General features: G+C 39.3%; 1 protein-coding gene across 2 annotated transcripts in view; it reads left to right on the top strand.

Moving 5' to 3' along the window:
* Window positions 1-19059, top strand: part of LOC146488217 (poly [ADP-ribose] polymerase tankyrase-like) — a 49189-nt gene extending 30130 nt beyond the window's left edge. For both annotated transcript variants that reach the window (XM_085122337.1, XM_085122329.1), the window contains 20 exons: window positions 139-215; window positions 1165-1257; window positions 1648-1807; window positions 2458-2613; window positions 3335-3452; window positions 4319-4418; window positions 4540-4720; window positions 5422-5604; window positions 7106-7276; window positions 7969-8162; window positions 8498-8603; window positions 9294-9463; window positions 10116-10272; window positions 10380-10507; window positions 11124-11184; window positions 11454-11631; window positions 12597-12704; window positions 13233-13435; window positions 14088-14174; window positions 15982-19059. In XM_085122337.1, coding sequence (XP_084978463.1) covers window positions 139-215; window positions 1165-1257; window positions 1648-1807; window positions 2458-2613; window positions 3335-3452; window positions 4319-4418; window positions 4540-4720; window positions 5422-5604; window positions 7106-7276; window positions 7969-8162; window positions 8498-8603; window positions 9294-9463; window positions 10116-10272; window positions 10380-10507; window positions 11124-11184; window positions 11454-11631; window positions 12597-12704; window positions 13233-13435; window positions 14088-14174; window positions 15982-16263 — 2913 coding nt within the window. In that variant the 3' untranslated portion in view covers window positions 16264-19059. The remainder of the gene's footprint in view (window positions 1-138; window positions 216-1164; window positions 1258-1647; window positions 1808-2457; window positions 2614-3334; window positions 3453-4318; window positions 4419-4539; window positions 4721-5421; window positions 5605-7105; window positions 7277-7968; window positions 8163-8497; window positions 8604-9293; window positions 9464-10115; window positions 10273-10379; window positions 10508-11123; window positions 11185-11453; window positions 11632-12596; window positions 12705-13232; window positions 13436-14087; window positions 14175-15981) is intronic.
* Window positions 19060-19686: the final 627 nt, after the last annotated feature.

Here is a 19686-nt window from a genome sequence, read left to right as displayed (position 1 = left end):
TCATACGTCCATACTACTAATAAATCCCATTTGGTGTCTGTATGGAGAACGGAAATTTACCGTACAACAGATATATATTCTTTACTGTAAAGTGGGCATGTGTACTGCAATTGTTGTGTGACATTTGTTTCTTTACAGAAAGGTGCATCTCTTGAAATCGAAGACAGTGATGGAAATACTCCGTTGTCATTGGCGCTGCGAGAGGGACATGATGGGTATGTGATTTTGTGCGAGGTCTTATGCGTGGTCCTTGGGGTCTTTTGTCATATTTCTACTGTCAGTGGTTACATTTATATTAGGGAAGTGGTCAAAACTACGATACTCAAACAGGTCCCATCAAACCACAGAGTAGATGGTGGTCTCTGTCTGCCGCCCTTTCCTCAACCTCAAAAGGTGGTGTTTTTATTGCTTAGCCATCCCTCTATCCAGCAATGAAAAATGACAATGAGATTCAAACTTCACTTTTTTTGTTCATCTAGTAATGGTGACTCTTGCTAGCTAAATATGTCTGTGTAAACTCAAATTTTTTAAGCCAATATAATTATTTTCGGAAATGTTCATGAGATAGGCGGTGTCTTGGATAACCCCTACCCCTGACAAGGTGGGTCCTCCTCGCACAAACTTGTTATGGCTGGTACCATAAGGCTTGTCTCCTGTTTGCACTTTTATATGGGCAGTTTCCTATTATATCCAAGAGCCCTTCTGCCTTGTTTTTCCCCTCCTGAAGGTCGGTTGTCCGAGTAACGTTCATATTTATTATGATCTGTTTTCTGGAGACAGAATATTGTCTCATTCCAAGAAGACTTTCATAAAGGAAACGACACAGTGTTGAGAAACTTGACAAAATTCGAGTTGTCACCCTGGAATGGAGTATTTTCTCGTTCTGGGGCAGTCCAATCCCTTTTAGTCGTCCCGTTGTATAGGTGCCGAGACATGCACTGGCTGCATGAGACGTGATGTTTTCACCTTTGTTATGTACTATTTGTTAAAACTCTTCATCACTCTGTTCTGACCGATTGACCCGAGTAGTGATCAGAGACGTGTAGATGATAATTCATGCAGTGATGATGACCGTTATTTTACCTGACAATCTTTTGAAAACCCACAGTTTCAGTTACTCACTATTGGTGTATCGCCGCCTATTTGTTTATATTTGGTCTTCAGTTGTGCTATGATGTTTATGCAGAGTAATGCGCCAGCATCTTGTCTAGTTATAAAGCCACTCACGCCAGAGGACCAGAAGAGATATGAAAAGGAGTGAGTGCATTTCATTGTAATAATATAGACAGAGATGAACCAAGATGTACCAGCTCTTTATATCAGACATATACCGGACTTTATACCGGACATGCCAGATACGTTTGCAATAAAAATAATTTCAGTTCGCTAATGAATATTCAAGTGGTGACTGTTAAGTTCGGCCATACATTGTCGAAATTAAACGGCATTATGTTCGTCGCGAGCACAATACAGCAAAAAAATGGACGTTGGTGAATGGAATCGAACAGGAAAGATGTGTGGAGCGACATGGGTTTGAATCCCATGAGAAAGTCGCGTGTTCTATGGTCGTGATTAGTGAAGAAACCTTGTTTTAGATACTTGAATGTAAAATGGTTTAATTATTGTGGTTTAATATTTATTCTACAGGATGAAAGAGAGTCTTTGGGTCTGGAAGAATGTTGTTAACCTGTCAGAGCCCAAGCCTGATATCAGATCAGCATTCCGTGTTGTTATTGATAATAACTGGCAGGGGATAGCCTATTTGATGTTGGAAGTTTCTGGATTGGACTTTATTGAAGCCATACAGGTGAATTACGTACATGCATTTACTGCTGGCTTCCCAAATACCCTTGTGCCTGTTTACTCGCGTCGGAGTGTTGTTATGATTTATTACATTGTAATAAAGTCTTCGCTTCTCTAATTGTGGAGCATTCTTTCTTGTTAATTGATAGTTTATTCTCGTTATGCCTTTTTCGCAAGAAAAAGAGACCTGAAATCAGCTCTTTATTGTTCAATACCTTCACACTTCCCTTCGTTACTTTTGCTAGTTTTTATTTGATTTTATGACAAGTGTTTTTGAGAATATCCATATTCAATAAGTACTTTTTTTGCTATTTAGTAGACCAGTATAACTTGGTTTGTGTATAACAGTAATCAAAGTACTACAAAAGCATGCAGTGGGAGTTGAAGAGGTTAATTAAAATTAAGTAACAGTGTAGAGTTATGGTTTGATTGCGATTTTCTAGCCTCGGAGAAATGATCGACCATTGAATGAAGAAAGACTGCTTACTGCAAGATTGTTTCAAAGCATTATTGCAGTGGCATATGTTAAACATAAAGTTATCGGCATTCACATGAATTTACTCAGTAAGCTTGGTCCCAGTGTTCTTGATGTAATCCATCATACATTCAACGAGGAACGCATCTTTCAATGACTCTACTGCGTCATTATTTCAGGCAACCCTGGAATCTAATAAGCTGGATCTCGCGTGGGCGTTGCTAAGAAAACAAAGAAAAGATGGTGTTGTTCAGGGTGTTGACAAGAAAGGCCGTAACTTGCTTCACATGTTGGCTATTCATTGTGCAAAATTATGGACCCAGGTGGTGGAAGAGGTAAGAGTCGGGCAAGTTGAAAACGATCTTTCGGCTTGTGAAAATATTGTTCCTTAGAAGCTACATTGCTTGCGTTAAAGGGGCAGTGGCATCTATTTTTATTGTCACATACAGCTATGGATGCAAACGTAAACATGAGTTTCAGTTATGTTAACAATAACCCTACTAGTGCACAGAAACTAGTATCATTCATCTTTGGCTGCGGATGGCTAGGATGGAACTGGATTACAACTTGAAAAAATTGGTCATTTTTTTTTTTAAGTTTGTCCTGTGTTTCATGGAAAAAAACGTTGCTCGGAGAAATCATTTCATATTCTCCCCGGTGCCCTAAAAGCAAAAATTCGCAGACACGTTATTTTTTTATATGTTAAACTAGCTACTCTCCAAATTTGAAGGCAAAGGAACAAATTCCCTATGAGTTTTAGCTCTTTAATTTGTCCCCTTCAAGTGAAAAAATGGATTCGAGAAAACAGCGCTTCAGTACGCATAAAACTAGCAAAGTCTCCGAGGATATTACATACGGTTCCAAACACTCGACTCTTCTATTTGTATAAATGAATAAAATTGGTCTATCCATCTATGGTATACTACTTTTATTTTATTTTATAGTTCTTATAAAGCTTTGGAAAAAACGATTATCCATGATTTTCCTTTGTATTGTAAACCTTGACTTGTGGTTGCTTACATGGCGTCTTGAAACACGAGTTGAATTTCTTTTCAGATTGCCTATCACCTTGTTCAGAGAGGCGTTGAAGCTGGAGCTGTCGACTCTCAAGGAGCCACACCATTGCATTATGCTGCTTGCAATCACAATCTGGCCTTCTGCAGGTTTTTGTGGGGTATGCATATAAATTGTCAGAAAAGATAAACCTTTTACAAGGTGTTTTGAAGAGATTATATGCAAGCAAGGAAGGAACTTTTTTTTGCCAATCTTACAAGAGTTGGGTTAATATATATATTTTTTTTCATTGCGAGACTTATCTTGTCTTCTTTTACTCTCGTTGTCCTTAAAACCCACAACCACCTCAAAGAGAATCAATAATCAGAAAAACGCAATTCTCTGGTGCAGTTTTCATTTTAATTTTAGGTGAAACTGCTTTACGATATATTTCAGTTTCAAAGGGTTTTGTGTTCTTAACAAGTTCCAATTCGTGATCTGTTTGACAAAAAATCTTGCCTTACATGGGTGGATCCCCGTATCACCTATCTCCGTCATCTTCAAACATAAGCATTTGTTTTCGGCAGTGTATCGAGACATATCCCACGAGTTAGTTTGTGTTTCCCTAAAGACATCACCGACAGAAAAATAAAAACACGAGTGGGATCTCCCTGTCTTACCACGAGAAATCCGTCCCAGACATCCCACTTATACATAATGGATGTTAACGCAACATTGCATTTGCCAAGGAAACAATGCAGAGTTTTAAGGATTTACTTTCCTGTTCTAGCGTTTATGGAAATCTACTGAGGACACTCGAAGATTCCTGAAGAGAACCCAAATTGTAAAAATTAAAATTTTCTCATAAGGCCTCGACAGGCATCGTTTAACTTCTTTGAAAAGTCGAAAATTTTTAGCATACAGGAGAATGCTAGCACGTCCACACTAGCTGTGTCTTCGGTCTCGGTAACGTAACATTCAGTGTATTTGTTCATATACTTGTGACCTTCAGAGCAGTCTGTTGACTGTAGTTTTATTTCTTCTTAGAACACTCTCCTTCCTCTGTGGATGTTGCTGACAATGATGGAGTCACACCGTTGGCTGCAGTCTTCTCGAACACAGAAAGAGGAATAATAACACTTGTAGAGTAAGTGATACTTATTTTTAAGATATCTTTAATGAAGACGACATTCCTGCTAAAGTTGTTGGTTATTCGTGTCGTTTCGCGTCCTTTAGGTTCACTCACGAAACTTTCGTTTCGTTTTAAGGTTCTTTATAAGCCCGTCAGCATGCCATGTCAAGAACTTGGACGTGTGTTACAGTGTTCAAAGTGGTGATGAAAGTAACAGTGAAGATACTACCACCCCGTTAATCGAAGCAGCTGTGGCAAACAACGAGAAAGTAGTCTCCGTGCTGCTGAAGCACGGAGCCTCAGTCAACTTCTCTAAGGTAATTATAACTCTGTCACAACTGAGCTGATGTTAGAATAGGCTATTTCCGAGTTGCTTTGAGCCTTACTATGAAAGTGAGGCTAAGTGCGAAGCTTTTCATATGAAAATTAGTTTTGTTTTCATATGAATGCAACCTAATTCTCATAATAAAAACTTTTAGCCTCGCTTTCAGAATGAAGTTCAAAGTAACTCGGAAAAGACCTGTAAAAGGCAGCTGTATTTTTGTAGGGTTGGAGTTTCTTTTCGTAGCCGCCTACACGACGGGATAGCGCATAAATCCAGTTGTAGTACACCCAGGCTACAATTCCAAAGCCGTTTTGCTAGTAACGTCTTTTGTGTTTCGAATTATTCACCTTCAGTCACTAAACCAATCGTTTTGTTTATAATTCCTTGTTTTGATCTCCAATCAAACTGTTTTTCATTTTGTCGCTTTTTACAGCACAACATGTAGTTAATGGCTGGACTATTTAGACTTTCTCTCGCGACGAAGTGTTGCCATTCTCGAGGAAGCTAAATTACCTTTTTTCCTAAGGAATATTCATTAAGTTTTGGTACAGCCAACTCTTATAACCAGGGTGGCGGTCAAGAACTTACACTTGTTTGCAATTTTTGTAGCTGGACAGTTTTATTAATTTCTACTCAGCTTTTTACTCAAACCCATTTATCGTATATCGTTTTAATAAATTTCCATCCATTCAGCATGATGGCCGCACAGCGCTCATGGAAGCTGTTCGTGACAATATGATGGACATGGCCAAAGTGCTGACTTTTGCTACGGATGACAGAAAAGTTTGGGAGACAAAGGAAACGACACTGGTCGATCTGACATTACAGGACAATGATGGCAAATCTGTCATCCACCACTGTGTGCAGAACAGAGAGGTAATAGACGCTATGCAAATGACATTTTAATATTCTTGTGTCAGCATTCAAATTAAAGGGAGGGGTTCACATTTCAGCACATGTGTAGAATCTAAATGCTTTTTTTCTCTTTCTTATCAACTTTATGGCCTTAAAAATCCCACTCACATGTACCTCAGTAGTCACATTTTATAATTAGTCCAAGCGAAATGACTGATGACCAAAATTCAGAGAAAATGCTAGTGGATTGTACTCATATTGTCGATATTTAATTTAGCGTTGACCCGTAGGATTTATTCCACGGTTGATGTGTTTACAGTTATTTGCATGCGAAATAACGCAATCATATGAAAAAATTACCACCCGAGTTACCTATTCCCTTCCGAATGGTTCATAAACAACGAATTAAATTAAACAGGCTTGGCTCATAGCGAGCAAAGGCGAAAAAGTATTTTGATTCATGGACATGCGCAGAACCTTACTAACCTTTCGTGAGTTCAAAACTCGAAAGAAAATTTCACCTTGAATGAGGCGAGTGAGTCTTATTTCAATACAGCCATTTTTGAATAAGGTCTATGTAACATGGTGACTGTCCATACAGTACTTGTGGAAGTAGCATTTCATTAGTAAGGTGCTTTGCACCTGACATCGGAAGACGAACCATTGGTGTTTGTTTGGAACACGCGACAACTATCGTGCTTTGGTCTCGGAGTAGAGTTTCATCTCCACCTTGCTTCTCTTAAACAAGGGGAATATATTGGTAATGGCGGTTTTTTTAGAAAGGTGACAGTTCGCTGTGGGTAGACTGTCACCCAGAGTGAAGTGGCGGCACTGTTTTTGTCTTCATAATAACCAAAAAACAGAAAGATTAGTTGTCTTGCTATACAGCTGCGGTTTCCTCAGGTTTAACTCCGACTGTCATTAGCTGGTTAGCGATCAAGTGGCTTTAACAAATTTCAAATGTATCTCTCGCGGGATACAATTCAGCAATTGTTCCCAGGCGGGTTACATCGAGCCTCTCAGGAAAACAAAACATCGTAACCAGACATTAAGTGTATTTTGTTGCCTTATGTTCGTAGGCGCAGACGCTTCCTTTGAACTGGTGGTTTTAAGCAATGCGTATCAGCTGTTTGCCCCGCATTATTTTGAAAATAGACATTAATGTAAACCACTTCAAAGGAACAATGTCACCATGATTTTTTTGGAAGTGTCTGCTACGTTCAAACTGATTTTCATACCCGCCCTACAAATCTCGTGAGATGACAGCAAAACGTTTTCAAAGTACAGAAAATGTTCTTATGTGGGTGAAGTTGCGATGCGTTATAGAATTTACTTCGGTCGGTGCAAAGAAAATTAGGAAAATTGTGTTCTTCAAGTTGAGAATATTGTCGCGACGTTAGAGAGACTCATATATAGTATTTTCAAGAGATCGGAGAATAACCCATAACAAGCATGAAATAGGTACTAGTAACAAAAAGGAAGGCTTAGTTCGTTGAGCTTTGGCATTCCTTTATCGCTTTAGTATGGCTCAGCCGAAAATGTCAACATGTTGAACTTTCTGGCCGGCTTTGATACTCCACTGGCGCTCAGAGACTCGGATGGCCACACACCGCTCTATTATGCCAAACAGCAGGGATCTGGGGTCATGGCAAAGGCGCTGCTAGAGATTCTGGAGGACTCTGAGGCAATCAACGTGAGTTTTTATCTATTATTCATTCTATTTCATTACGTTATACAAAAATGGCTTGTCATGAATATTTTTAAACCAGAAATAATTTGTGTTTGGAAAAGATGACGTCACAATGAGTCTAAGTGTGGAGTTTTTGGGGTCAAATCAAAATGTTGCGAGAAGATTTTGCCATCTTTAAAGAACTGTAGGCTGAGCTGAGCAGATTCACTTTTACCATTGAAACGTCTTAAAATCATGTGATATGCAACCTGTCAGTGTTCAAAATCAAGACAATTTTTTAAAATTTATATTAGCCTTACACGACACCTTTACAATGATAAATACTTTTTACATTACTTATAATAATTACAATACTTGTAACAGTTACAGTACTTGTACTATCTAAACTTTTGATACTAACATACTTACCATACCTATACTACTGACAATACTAACAATATTTACAACACTTACAATACTTTTGATTGCCTAAGGATTATTGCCTAAGTATAAGTAACAAATTATTATTATTATTATTATTATTATTATTATTATTATTATTATTATTATTATTACTACTACTACTACTGCTACTACTACTATTAGAATACCAGAGTAGTTTACACGAAGACTAATTAATATAATAATAAAAATTTCAGGATACCATATTTCGTGATAAGACTTTTCCCTTTTTTTCCTGTTCTTTTACAACACAGGATACAGAAGAGCCAATGGAATTCGATTCAGGTTTCAGTTTTGTCACCTCTAATGGAGATTATTGGGAAATCCTTGCACCAGATCCGACAGCAGATGCAGAGAAAATCTTGCAGGAGGCCAGAGAACAAGATAAGCCTCCTGAAGATGATGCGAAAGTCACGGTTGATTCAGCCTTTAGAATGGAGGGTGGAGGGTAAGGATTCGTAAAGTTAGCTGTCTGGTACTATGAGTCTCTTATAGCTTAGTGCTTAGAGCATTGAATCGTCTTCGGGAAGGCCGTGAGTTTGAATTTGAATCAGGTTGGATGGTCGTAAGAATGTGTCTTTGTTTATTTCATTTTGTCCATGTGGCAATTCCATCAGTCATAAAAATTACTGTCTATTTGTATCTCAATGTTATAAATTCGAGCCATTGAAAATTAGCTGTTTCCACTTAGTCAATACTATAAGAGATCTCATGCTAATGAAATGTGCACTACGTAACTTCTTTTGTCAGCATTCAAAGTGTCTACTTTTTATTATCATTCAGGGAGGTCTATGTGGATCCAGATACTGGTGTGCCGTATGACATTCTGATGTCCAAAGTTGATGTCAAATATGGAATGTTCGGATTAAATAACTTCTACAAGATGCAGGTCAGATTAGTTCTACACCTGTGGTTTACCACATACCAACATCTCAGAGCCTCACTGAATTAACATTTTTCGAATGTTTTCTGGCAAAAGCTGCAACTTTTAGGCTCCGCAATTAATTGCCTGGCGTTTTCTTTTGGTGTTCAAGATAAGATGTTGAACATTGTTGAATGGGATACGGCCCTTCCTCGTTCAACAAAGTCCAACATGCTTCCCAAGAGCCCACAATTGCATGGTAACACTTTTCAACATTTGTTGAAAGGCAGTCGTAACTGTGATTGGTTGGGCAACACCTCATGCTGATCGTTCTGTCATTGGCTTAAATGTTAAGCACTAATTAATTTCATGCCTTTTAGACTGGTCCCAAAATAGAAACAAATCCTTTGAAGGTAATAATGGTTTGGGGATCTTGGAGACATTTTTGAAATGTTAGGAATCCTTAAAGCACATGTAGTGTGGATGATTGGGCAAGATATATTTGTACCTTTTCTTCCCAAGACTTCCCAATATCAAAATTTAATAAGATTTAAGTAAACTTCAAACTGCATTAGGATACTGCCACTGAAGAGCCTTCTTTGCAGTAATTAGTATTTGAATCAGAGACTAAGGGCTCAAACAAAACCCCCGCTGTGTGTCCTCTGGGAAATATTTATCAAAGGTGTTTGGAAGAGATTAAGTCATTATGATGTATAGATCATCCACCACAAAGCAAAGGATCTCTGGGTGTTATTCAACCGGTGGGGAAGAGTGGGAGACAGTGGCCAACATCAGAGGACACCATTCAGTGATCCCGACATTGCTGCAGGCGAGTTTAAGAAGATCTTCAAGAGTAAGACTGGCAATGAGTGGATCAATAAGGATAAGTATGTCAAACTTGTTAGTATTGACTGTGGAGTTGAGTAACATCAACAAACTTGCGTAGTAACGTCTATCCTGTGCGGTTGTTTCATCCACCAATCTCTTTGCTTCTATGCTATTAATTTAACGTTGCCTTCGTCGTCATCGCTACCACCACTACGATCATCATCATCATTATCGTCAAAGCTTCCTCTCTTGTATCGTCATTTTCAAACTATTGTGGTGTTTCACAAGACCACGTCTCGAAATTTTATTTTAGATTGACATCAACTGAGAGCATCTATGTTGCAGTTTGAGTTGTGTTTATTGAAAAAGCCAAAGGGCTCATGGAAATCAAAGGTGGCCTTAGAAACAATGGTTCACTAAAGCTCAAAATGTCTGTAAAGTTTTCTCAAACTGTAAATAGTTGTGTTTGGTTACGGAAGGCCAGGATGGCAATGTATTGTAGCGTGAAAAACGAGCCTAAAGTTTTCACGGTCTTCCTTGAGTCTTGGCAAAAATCGCTAAACCCGACAATCGTTTGTTTTCCCTTGGGGAAAATCACTTCAGTTGATATCTTGTTGTTGTTGTTGTTTTGTTGTATTGTGATTTGACACAGGAACTGGTAAAGTTAGATCTCAGCCATGTAGTTTTCGTCTTTTTTGTTTGATTTAACAGATTTGAGAAACGCCCAAAGAAGTACGCCCTTGTGTTACCCGAAAGAAACCCGGAAAACAAACGAAAGCGAATGCAGGAGGTTCTAAAGCCATTTCAGTTGGCCAAGTGTCCGCCATCACATCTTTCGGAGGAGCTACAATCATTCATGAAGGCAATTGTAAGTGCTTGTCAATACAATCCCCCAAAACTAAAACTAAATTGTCGTTGTCGTTGTAGACATATGAAGTACTTCAAAATATTCAAAATCTTACCTTCTGCTTTCAGACAAAGTTTGGTGTTTTGAATTCTGCTATGAGCAACTACAGGTTCAGAATCGACCAGAACTACATGCCGTTTGGACGACTCTCCAAAGAGACTATTGAGCAGGCTCGTGACTTGCTAAGAGGAATTAAGTAAGTATTGATTCATTTACCTCTTCTCTGGTATAAAAAATGCAACCGCCTATGATGATGGGCAAGAACCTTTGTAGCGATTGTCGACGCTATATATCCACTGTTTGATTGGCGTGGTATGATACAAGAAAGACTGAGAATCGCGTTTACGGCGAACCGCAAATATATTCGCAGTAACGTTTCTTTAAAAAAAAAAAGTAAATAGACGAGAATCGTCCAAAAATATTCTGGCCTGATGCGAACGCGAAACTACTAACGTCACTTAGAAACGCAAAATAGTGAGTGCCAAACAGGACAATCGTGGTCACAAGGTTATTTCTGCAGTTTGTCATAACCGTGATCCTGCATCTCTCAATAGACCATTTCCGAGTTGCTGTGAACCTCATTATGGAAGCGAGGCTAAGTGCAAAGTTTATTATGAAAATTAGTTTTTATTCATTTGCAAACAAAACTAATTTTCATATGAAAAGCTTTTGCACTTAGCCTCGCTTTCATAATGAGGTTCACAGCAACTCGGAAATGGCCAATTGTTCACCCTTGCCGCATCGTCATTACTATTAATTTTTTTCTCTTGTTGTCTGAATGGAATTTCATTGCGTTAATCTATTTCATACAGAGCAATTGTAGACACAATCGACAGACGTAACTTAGAAGGAACTGAAGAGAAATTTGAGAAGGTATGCATACCACTTTCCTATCAATTGTCCTCAAAGCTAAAATGTCTATTTGAGTGTGTTTGTTAAAACGTGGTAAGAATATCAATCACGCTACTCGCCTGCGGCTGTTAGTGTACTTTTTTGTTTGTACCACGTTCTGACGTCATCTGTGCGTTACCAAACAAGCACGGCAAATTGAAATCTATTTGATAAATAATATTGCAAATATTACTTGAAATATAAAATGTTACCGAAATATTTCTCTCTCGTCCTCCCTATTGTCGCCGTAGATTGCTGAGCTTAGCAACACATATTACATGCTGATGCCCATGGCTGACTACACTTATGAGCGAATTCAGCCACTTAATGATAATGACGTCATTCAAAGACACATGGATGCACTCTACAATCTGACAGAGCTTGCTGAAGCCAGTAAGATCCTGCTGGGAGCACAATACCGCAGCAACGGTGGGTTATCATGCATTCATTGCTCGTCTACATAGGCAATTCTAATTTTCTTTTAAGAGGCAGTGTCAACAGTTTTTAGTGGCCATTTGAATATCCGAAAAATATATTTGTATGGATGTAAACGTAAACATAATGGTTCAGTTATGTTAACAATAACCCTACTAGTGCAAGGAAACTAGTATCATTCATCTCTGACTGCGGATGGCTGAGATGGAAATGGATTGCAAATTGAAAACATTGGCCATTTTTGTCAAGTTCCTCCTTTGTATTTTGGAAAATTTGCTGAAAAAAAAATTATGGTTTATTCTTCCTCGAAGAAATCATTTCATATTTTCTTCCCGGTACTCTAAAAGTAATTTCACGTTAGAGATCAAAACTGTTCTTAATCAAATATTTTAGCTTTTTTGACCAGCATACAGCAAATGTTCCGTAACAGTGCCCCCTTTAAGTGACAACCCCACCCATTTCTTTTAATGTTCTTGTTGCTGTTCATCGCCATGTCCAGGGCGAAATAAGATCCTTCCAGTCTTGGCATGTCTTGCCTTCTCAACCTTAACTTGGATACTCCACACTGATTGGCTCTTCTTCACTGCACATTACGTTTTGGTGGTTAGTTATCCCTGCAATATACGAGGCGCATGTCACGTTCAAATCCTAGCAGTTTACAGGATGTTGTCCCGTGAACCTAGATTAATGGCCTTAGCTCCCACGAGTCTCCTGCAGCTCAGTGGTAGAGCATCCGAATTAGTAATCGGAACGTCTTAGGTTCGACTCCTGATCGGAGCACTCGGATTTCCTTTTTTCCGAGTATGCCTGTGTCACTCACTGAACAATACATCATCCTTGCAAATGAATTTGTTCGCCACGAGTCTACCTGTAGGCCACTGTTTAGGACCATCTCCCTGCTGTGCTCTTGACTGATGGTTGCAGATTGATGGAAAGAATCTATTTTCCGTTTTTTTCAGAGATAAACCCGCTGGATTATGTCTACAAATCGCTCGGGTGTCGACTGGAATTGATGGACCCAAAATCGGACGAATGCCAGCTCTTACTAGAGTACATACACAACTCAAGTGAGTAATCTGAGTAGTTATTTGTAGTTGTTACTAACTTGGCGGTTTTTGGCCGTGCTCAATACTGCTTCATCCGTAGGGATAAGAGGCTATTCTCATGAGACATTGAGACATCGCTCTGGCAACGTCAATAGGGTTCAAATTCTTTTAACATGGATGCCCACGTTAAAACAGCGCAACAACCGACCGGTACCACAGCGGACCCCTGTGGGAAAAGCGTGCAGTCTGAGCAATCATTATCAACCATGGTGCTACTTATATTGATACACAGCCAGTTGACACCATGGCCTGATGAAGACCAACAAGAATGGACCATTAAGATGGATCGCGACATATCGACCGCTATTCTGCTGGTGTTCATCAGGCGATTGCGCTGTATCATTATATGTATCATTATAAGCAGCACTGTGGCCGTTGGTGATTGGTGCAATACGATGCTCACGTCGCAAAAGTGCCCTCCTCCTATCCACAACAACAGAAGATATTTTTAAGTCGTTGCGTTCCCGATTGATCGATGTTGTTTTTCAGGTGGAAGGAGAACGCCTGGCGTTGAAGCTGTTTTCAGGGTCTCTCGTGCAGGAGAGGCGGAGCGATTCAGAGACTGTGGAGTGTCTGGAAACCACCGCTTGCTTTGGCACGGCACTAAAACAGCTAACATGCTGGGGATCCTGCAGCAAGGCCTCAGGATTGCCCCGCCAGAGGCCTCACGCTCAGGGTGGTCCTTAGGAAAGGTTTGTAGTTCGATGTATGAAAAAACTATCCTCAAGGGAACTCTTGTGTGTGTTTTGTACTTACAAGATAATTTGCAACGCGATACCTTTCTTTACAAGACCCTTAATCACGTTAAATTAAACAGCTTTATATACAAAAGCATGGCATGCAAAGCGACTTAAACAAGACGTTCCGCTATAAAAGGGCAACCCCCTTCTCCATTTCACACTTTGTGGGCGTGCAAATTTGGACGGCGTTCAGTCGTGGCAAGGTGTTGATTCAAACGTCCTCTGAAAATATATGCCTCAAATTTTTTTAATTTTTCATTAGCAATGTTAGATACCACGTTCTAATTTGTTCGACAGGTTTATCGTGAAAGCCTTTAAGGGTCTTGGAAAAAGATATGTGTTGTTTGTCAGTTGTTTAGGCTCTGATGATTGATTGTCAGCTGAAGGTTAAAAGCGCCAGGCCAGGCCTCTTTTGTACCGGAACTTCCTGTTTAAAAGAAGACACGTCCCGCACATGTAGACCAATTTATCGAATGTCACTCGCATTCGGCTTTTGTTGCATTGCCAATGCTTTTGCAGTAGCGAAATGTTTACTGTTGTAAAGCGGCTGAAACTTTTAAAACATCTTTTACTTCCTTTTTCCTATTTTTGGCGTGTCCAACAGGGTATTTACACATCTGACAGCTTGGAGAAGAGTATGTGCTATGTTGATTATGGATCGGGAAGCGATGGCTTTCTGCTCCTATGCGAGGTGAGGTTTCAACCTTAACATCATGATGAAACAAATCGTGTCGTATTTTTATCATAGTTAAAATACTCATGGTATTCAACTCTAATTTATCATGAAATACTGAAAAACTGAAAGACACAGCCAAGTCACAAGGCGTCCTGGCTCTAGTTTCATGCGTTGATTTCACCGAAATACCGAGAGCTCATTACGGAGTTGGCATGGTCAACGAAATGAGAAAGAAACTTCGGGTTACTAGAATGTGAAAAAGGCACGACAATGTGTTTAAATAACAGGACTGGTAAGGATAGAACACGGGAAAATGTCGTTACGGAGTGACCATGGGGACACCTGACTTCCAACGTATTTTGACGCGATGTGCGACGGAAGCAGTTGTCATCCGACCTGAAAATGCAGACGGGTTTTTTATCTGGAATGGTGTGCCACCCTGTTCACGCAAGGGACAATTACCCATCCTGTTGTGTAAGCTTACTGATATCAAAACCATTACCGAGATCACCAAGGGGAAGTTTCCCTTAAAGTGAGAATAGAGAGATTTAGAATTACATTTAGGGCAAACGCCAGAAAATGATCACGTGACCGTGTGCATTTTACAGTTCCTCAGTGAAATTGAGTCGTTTTGCGTTAGCATCAAAGGTTGGAATTATATTACACCAATCTTAATCTAATCTTATCTATGTGCTCAAATAAAAAACGCGAATCCCACGTTTGCCGGTTGCCGTGGACGCAATTTAAAATCTCTCTTTTGATGTTGATATATACAATATTATTAAAAACTGGATCATTGTATAATGCAATTCCAGGGATTTAATTGGCTTAGCGGTCATGGTATATGAGCCATTATACCATGCCCGAGAAATAGCGCTCTTCTGGTTGTTCTTGCTAAGCGAAACCAGCCATATCTTACAACATTTCTTGATTGTTTTTAATAAAACAATTATTCCACTCGCGCTTGTTGGATATGAGATAATTATAGCCAACTCGGCGCTTCGCGCCTCGTTGGCTATCTATCATCTCATATCCAACGCGCGCTCGTGGAATAAGTGTTAAATATATCAAACTCGACGTAAACGAAAATAAAACGTCGTCGTCGACATTATCACCACCTCCAGTTCATCCAGTAATACTGGTTTTGCCTCTCAATAAGCGCATAAAATACCGCATCAGAAGAACCACTTCATAATCCGTCAGAGTGGCCAAGAGACAGTTCAGGGATACGGAAACATGAAGTACTTTTTTGAGGGTCTCAATGAAATTCTAAGCAGAACCAGGCAATTTAACGTTTCTTCTACCCCAGCCCAAAAAGTTTTTCTGCATTTTCGCAAGTTTTAAATTGGGATTTTTTGCAGCTAGAAACGAATTTATTTACGTGAGAGGTTAGGACCGATTGAAGATGTTTAGGTCACGTTATACTTTACTCAACAGTGAATGAATCACAGTACAATTTCAGATCGCAGTATTTATACACAGAATTACTTCTAACGCACAATTCAAACCTTACGCTCAAAATAATAGAATATTCAATTTTTTCTCAATCATTGCACGGACATGGTCATTCGTATGCTATTGACGTTCAACACTTTTTCTGTTTTCCGCCATTCGCTTGGATTGACTTACCTAAAGTCGGACACGAGCTGATAGTCCTTAGCAAGACAACAATAACAGAGCACGTTTCTTAGATTCTCTGTATAAAATCGAGACTTGTATTGAAAACCAACAACACGATTTCAGTCGCATGTTTGTCAACTGTCACGCTCGATAAACAAAGCATGTTTACTATCTTATGTTTTTTCAACCCTTCTTTTTTAAGGTTGCCCTAGGTAACGTGAAAGAACTCCCGCGTCACGAGTACCACGAAAGTGCTCCCGAGGGATTTGACAGCGTGTTGGCTGTCAGCAATGAGATCCCAGACCCGAGTGAAGATGTGACGACGCCTTATGGAGCTGTAGTACCCGCTGGAGTGCGTATTAAACAGCCTGGCCTGGAGGAGAGGTTCAACGTGCGGTATTTTTATAACAATCAAAGCGAGTACGTTGTGTACAAAGAATCTCAGGTCCTTATACGATACGTGGTGCAAGTGAAAAGGACTTAAAAAAAAAGTAAATTCTCACATCGTTAGAGTGTTTAAGTAGAAACTGTGGTGACAGTCTTAACTGTCCTCTGAGCTGAAGAAGGGAACAGTGTGACCGAACTTATTTTACCTTAAGTTACAAGCGAACTCTGAACTTCAAATCCCAACTGATTACTTGTATTCCTGAAACTAATCATAATTAGGCAGCCTAGTCACTAGGCTCTTCCTGCTCGCTTAGGCTTGGATATTATGTTCGTACAGTGACATCACCGAATAACACACGCACCTGCAGGGACGAGTCTCCGCTTCAGGCTTCACGCAGACAATGAAGCAAGAGAGAAGGCCTTGGTACTTAACTGATATTTACGTTGAAAGGCAGCGGAAGGATAGATCGAAATCTACCAATCATAATGCACTAAATTGACCTTTGGACTTATTGACCTTATTTCGACCTTTTTAGACCGGGATTTTTCTCGTCTTCTGGAGCGTTTCATATACTTCGGTAATTTTAAAGTTATGAGAATGAAACTTTGTGCGTCCAGAGATGTCTCCGCCATTTTGGAGTTCTGAATTTCCCAGAAACTATAGAAAAAAGTCGAAATTGACTAAAAGGTAATTAAAAACAACACTAAAATTATGAAATTATAGAAAGTTAAGTTATTTTTTTGTTTTGTTTTTTAGAACATGCCTGTCAGAAATTGGCAACATCAAATTCAACAAATACTGATCTGCTACACGAAATCGTTCCCTTTGGTGGCAAATAATTTATTTTAAAAATTATAAACGTTTATATTCCGCGCTAGTAGAATCACCTCCCCCCCCCCCCCCCCCCTCCTCTTCCTTTACCATTCCTAGTCGTTTTCTTAGATACGCGCGACAATGAATGACAACCGTGAAAAACGTAAGAATTGGTTGAGTCTTGAATTTCAGAGTTCGTGGGTTGTCGAAAGCGGCAGTAACTGGCGATAAATTACTACTGATGATGTGCTAGTTTGTAGAAGGTAATGACGGCTTGGTTTCTCATAAACAGTGACACCTGGCCAAAACCCCACGGCTTGGTGTTTCAGAAACGTTTGGTTTTTCTTTTTTCAGTTTAAAAAAGACTTTTGTCCGTTTACTACAACTTTGAGTGTGAACTATCCTATTAGAAATTGAAGGGCAGGAGCCACTCACAGAACTTTCATTTTGAAGCTAAATTCTGAAGTTTGACGCGTAGTTGTCCTTTGAGCAACCGGGCCCAGGGCTTACGCAAATAAAAGTGTATGTTCTAATAAGTCACGCAGAAATGCTTTCAGGAGTCTCGGCGCGCAATTGGAAGCTCCCAAGAATTTCTAACTTTAAACATTCACTCGAGACCTTGTAGTTTCTGTTGTAGCTGACAGCGTGGAATAGCTGTATACTCACGCACTGTATCGATGCATAAGCTTGCACGAATCAGAACTGTGCCTATACAGTCTGGATCCGTAACAAAATTTGCATGGGTGCGTCATACATTTGCTCTAAACCCGAAAAAGCGTCCACACTGATTTAGTAACGCCTTAAGACTGGCATAGACCCAAAACTGCAGCAGCTCCAAAACGCAGCCGTGTGAACCGTTTCAACAGAAGGCCTATCAATGCAAATTTTGTTCCAGCTCCAAACTGGATTCGTTGTAGTATGAACAAAAACCTTTGATCTGTTTGCTTAAATAAGAGGTTCCGGGGTAAATGGTTTCTGGACTGGCCATTATTATCAGCGTCAGTTCTCAGACACAAGAATGTAACCCCTCTGTAACCGACCTGGTGAAGGCCGGATCTGTTGATCTGTTGCAGTATGAATGCAGCCCTTGATCTGTTTTCACCAACGAGATTGAGGCTGAGTACAGCTTTCTTATTTCATGTGTATTGTTTGTTTCCAAACTACACCCGTTACACACAGTGATCAGCAACAAATTTCTCCTTGTAATATCAATGCTTATTCAACCCCGGGGGTCATGAGAATTAAGGATATGATCACACAAGATGAATGTTCTTAAAACCATTACCCACTGATAATGTTCTTGATATTGTATTAAATTCTCCCCAGTACTTTTATAAGAAAAGTATGGGGGCAAGATAGGGGAATTTGTTCTTTGATATTAGGGGTTAAAGGGTTAAAGTGAGAACACGGCCAGAGATCAGATTCTGATAACAAGACGGAGTTCGACTGCGACTTTCAAAGTTTTTGTCTCTCGTTTTTCGACCATCAACAGGGACCTTCACATTTGACTACGAGTCGAGATTAAGTACGAGTGCGACTTGTCAAATCTAGTTTTCGTGGCTTAGATAACCACTTGTCAAACCAATCTAAGGTCTCCTTATCTGCTGGTAAACAACGGGAAGGAGCGACAGTTCTGGGGATGTGACTGATTTGACATTTGAAAGTCGTACTCGTACTTAATCTCGTTGAAACGATTTTGAAAAGTCGCATTCATACTCAAGCAGTGGTCTTTGTACGAGCACCTTGTAATTTAGTACTTTTAAAATGTAGTCAGAGAATATCTTAAGTGTATACGTTTTTACCCTTTTAACAAGATCGTGTGTAGATTAGTATTATTCAGAAAATAAAAAAGCACTTAGTATTTTATCTAAACCACTTACAACCCATTCATAAATCTGTGTTTAAGGTTTCGTCTTTTTGTCTTTTTATCAGTAATAAATTAACTTGAGATGTGTTCATATGGTACTTCAACTTTGGACGTACATGTCAGTTCACTCATTCTATCGTTAGTATCCTGTTTTAGTGTACTTAATACTAAAAGTGCAAAATAAATAGCAATGCATTTAAAAATATGAAAAAGTGTTTTTGATGAGTAGGTGTACTCATTTCTTCCTATCCTTTACCTGACGACCCACACCCCCACCCTCACCATCACCCCTCTTATACTTCCTTTCTGCGCGATCAATTTTATTTGCCAAAATCAACTTGTGTCAAATTGAAAAGCATGAAAACCAATTTTGGGGTGTTTTATTCTCCCCTAAATAATGTGCGTTATGAATTTATTAATTAATTAACTTCTATTTATTGTTATTGTTATTTTGACTTTAAAAAATATTTAGGATTGCATCAGTGCACTTTTTTCATTTCATTTTCATTTTCATTTTAATATTTCTCCAAACCACAATGAGATAATTTAAAACAACTGTGTTCATGTGTTTCCCGACAAGATTGTCACCGTTCAAAAATTTATTTTTTAATGGCAGTTTCATATCCACCATCCCACGTTTTGTTAACACAAGTATGGTTCTAGCAAATGATACGGAAAACCCATGGAATACTCAGTATGATTACCTCCTGTTAGCTGTTTAAGTTGTTTAAAGGGCAAGTATCACGGGAATTTGGTGTTATATCAAAAACCCCAAAACTTTTTTTTTTTTTCGACAGAAACCTAAAAGTATTGCTCAGATTTGTTGTAGATGATCACAC

The sequence above is a fragment of the Pavona decussata genome, unplaced genomic scaffold (genome assembly GCF_977016875.1).
Source record: "Pavona decussata unplaced genomic scaffold, jaPavDecu1.1 SCAFFOLD_11, whole genome shotgun sequence".
NCBI lineage: Eukaryota > Metazoa > Cnidaria > Anthozoa > Scleractinia > Agariciidae > Pavona > Pavona decussata.
This window is presented reverse-complemented; position numbering and strand designations above follow the sequence as displayed.